General features: G+C 47.9%; 1 protein-coding gene across 1 annotated transcript in view; it reads left to right on the top strand.

The window, feature by feature from the left end:
- The window catches only part of LOC107121622 (teneurin-4-like), a gene marked incomplete at its 3' end in the record, with an annotated part of 181,711 nt that overhangs the window by 51,523 nt on the left and 127,362 nt on the right, over positions 1-2,826 (top strand). Inside the window, exon 3 of the mRNA XM_015424576.1 lies at positions 1,213-1,427. Within this exon, the coding sequence (XP_015280062.1) occupies positions 1,213-1,427 (215 nt within the window). The remainder of the gene's footprint in view (positions 1-1,212; positions 1,428-2,826) is intronic.

The following is a 2,826-nucleotide window of genomic DNA, read 5'->3' as shown; positions in this document are numbered from 1 at the left end:
TTCCTGCTGGGTGTGGCCAACTTGGAAGCCAGCCGGAACTCCGTCCCTGTGCGTTCCTGCCCAAAAATAGCCCTGGCCACAGCCGTTCTCCGCCTCTGTTTGTAAGAAAGAGCCAGTGTGTGTTCAGTTCACAAATGAAACCAAGAACCAGTACCTTGATCAAAGTGGTGTTTGAATCATGCGTAGAGCTCTACATGTGTTGAACATAACACGAGCCATACTCAACACATGCATAAAGAAAAAATCAAGTGTACACTGTTCAAGGGTTGTCCGTTTGTTCACTGTAACTTGTGTTGAGGGGGGACATTAACAAATAGCCTGCACTGATGAGAAAAGAGTCCTGTGGCACTTCAGCAACCAGGTTTTTGTGGCATGGAGCCCGCTTTACCACATTTATGGTTCGGTCCCGTACAAAAAGTATCCTTTCGGTCTCCGAGTAGGAACGTGCGGGGCCATCCACGAAGTGTTTTGGCTGGTCCCAGGGCTTTTTTTGTAGAAAAACTCCAGCAGGAACTCATTAGCATAATAGGCCACATCCAGCAGCAGAAACTCATTAGCATATTAAGCCACACCCCTGATTGCACCACTCATTAGCACATTAGGCCGCATTCCCATGTTACCAGAAGTGTGGTCATCCAGCCACACCCACCTTTTTCTTCTTATTCTGTTTACCTTGTTTGTTGTCAAAACCCAGGGCTTTTTTTGTTGCAGGGACTCCTTTGCATGTTAGTCCACACACCCCTAATGTAGCCAATCCTAATGAGTTTCTACTGCCGGGTGTGGCCTGTTATGCTAATGAGTTCCTGCTGGGCGTGGCCAGCTCGGGAGCCAGCCAGAACTCCATTCCTGTGCGTTCCTGCCCCAAAATAGCCCTGGCTGGTCCCATCAAAGCTGTTGCGTCTTTCCCTCAGAATTTTTTTTTTAAGTTCCTCCCACGCCAGGAGGTCTTTCCCTGTATCATCAAGCTGCGTTTGCCATGTCACGTTTGCTTGCAGTGTAACAAAATGCACTGCATAGCTAGCGGCAGACTTTCTCTCTGACTTTGTGGTTTTGAGATTAAGAATGGACAAATAAACCCCAGTATTCCGGGGTGGGGCACAGTCACCGTCTCCCCCAAAGCAACTGCCCTTGGCTCCTGTGGAAGAGCCGATAGGCCGCATCGCTGCATCTGAGTAATCCACGTTTTCCTTTTCTTTTGCTGTATCTCAGCAGGACAGCCCAGTAGTCTCTTTCCAGAAGACAGCTTTATAGACACCGGAGAAATCGATGTCGGCAGGAGAGCCGCTCAGAAAATCCCTCCCGGTATGTTCTGGCGATCTCAGGTGTTCATCGATCACCCGGTTCATCTGAAGTTCAACGTTTCGTTAGGGAAGTCTGCGTTGGTCGGGATCTATGGCAGGAAAGGCCTTCCACCTTCACACACCCAGGTAAGGAGAATGGTTGTCTTATGGAACCTAGGTATCATCTGGTACCCACGTAGCGTCAGATAGGTGAGAAGAAGAAGAAGAGATTATACCCCGCCCTTTGCTCAGAGTCTCAGTGCAGCTTACAGTTTCCTTTCCCTTCCCCTCCCCACAACAGATGCCCTGGGAAGTAGGTGGGGCTGAGGGAGCCCTTTCGAGAACTGCCCTTGAGAGGACAGCTCTGAGAGAACCTGTGACTGACCCAAGGTCACGCCAGCAGCCACATGTGGAGGAATGGGAAATCAAACCTGGTTCTCCCAGATTAGAGTCCACACCCCTAACCACTACACCAAACTGGGTATTGCTGGTTTCCCTTACGGTTCTAGTGTAATCTCTTTACAACCAGACCCATTACCCACTACTGTTTCTCAGTAATTTCTTCTAAGGAATAGGAGGAAGAAATTAACAGTTCTCAAAGAGCATCGTGCATTTCTAGCTCTCGAGCTAGCCTGGGCATGCAAGCTGGGAGTCTCTATAAGTTATTCAGGGGAGAAAGGGCAATGTACAAGTGTAAGAATTAGAGATAATAAACTAAATAAACTTGTCAAAATTCAGTATGTTAAGTGCGTGTAAATGTGAATGTACGCCAGGGGTCCCCAACGTGGTGACCGCGGGCACCATGGCACCTGCCAACACTTATCCCGGTGCCCACCAAGTGTTATTAGAAGGTCGGTGGGGCCAGGTGGTGCTTTTGTTAGCAAGGCCATCCATCGTGTCCCACTACAAATGGAGGAGTCTCCTCGAGGTCTCAGGCCCAACGGAGTCTTCCCCTTAACCTGCCGCTTTTTTGCTGGAGATGCCAAGGATCAAATCTGAAGTCTTATTTAGTTATTTATTTCTAATTATAAAGCTGGATTTATTAGGCCTTCCTTCCCTGCAAGCAGGGCTCCTCAGGTGGGCTTACAGCAAGAATAGATAACAATAAATCATCAATTTAAAACCCAACATTAAAATACCTAAAACATATCAACAGATAAAACAGTACCCATTCCAAGATGACGGGGGAATTTCAGCTTCTACGGGCCTCCGGGAGGGGAGGGGTTACAGAGGCTAGGGCGTGAGAGTGCCAGATTTCATACCGTCCCGTTGCTGTCGTCAACCGAATACCTGCTGGAACATCTCTGCCTTCCACGCCCTGCAGGGCACAGATGTTCTCCAGCAGCAATTTCCACCAGGCGGGAAGAGGAGATGTTCTGTCTTTTTTGTTTTTGTTTATATATATACTGTGTTTCCCCGAAAATAAGACACTGTCTTATATTTATTTTTTCTCAAGAAGACACACTAGGGCTTATACCACAAATGCATAGAAATCCTGCTAGGGCTTATTTTTGGGGTAGGTCTTATTTTTGGGGAAACAGGGTAG

This window comes from Gekko japonicus, unplaced genomic scaffold, assembly GCF_001447785.1.
Source record: "Gekko japonicus isolate JY-2015 unplaced genomic scaffold, Gekko_japonicus_V1.1 scaffold2806, whole genome shotgun sequence".
Taxonomy (NCBI): domain Eukaryota; kingdom Metazoa; phylum Chordata; class Lepidosauria; order Squamata; family Gekkonidae; genus Gekko; species Gekko japonicus.
This window is presented reverse-complemented; position numbering and strand designations above follow the sequence as displayed.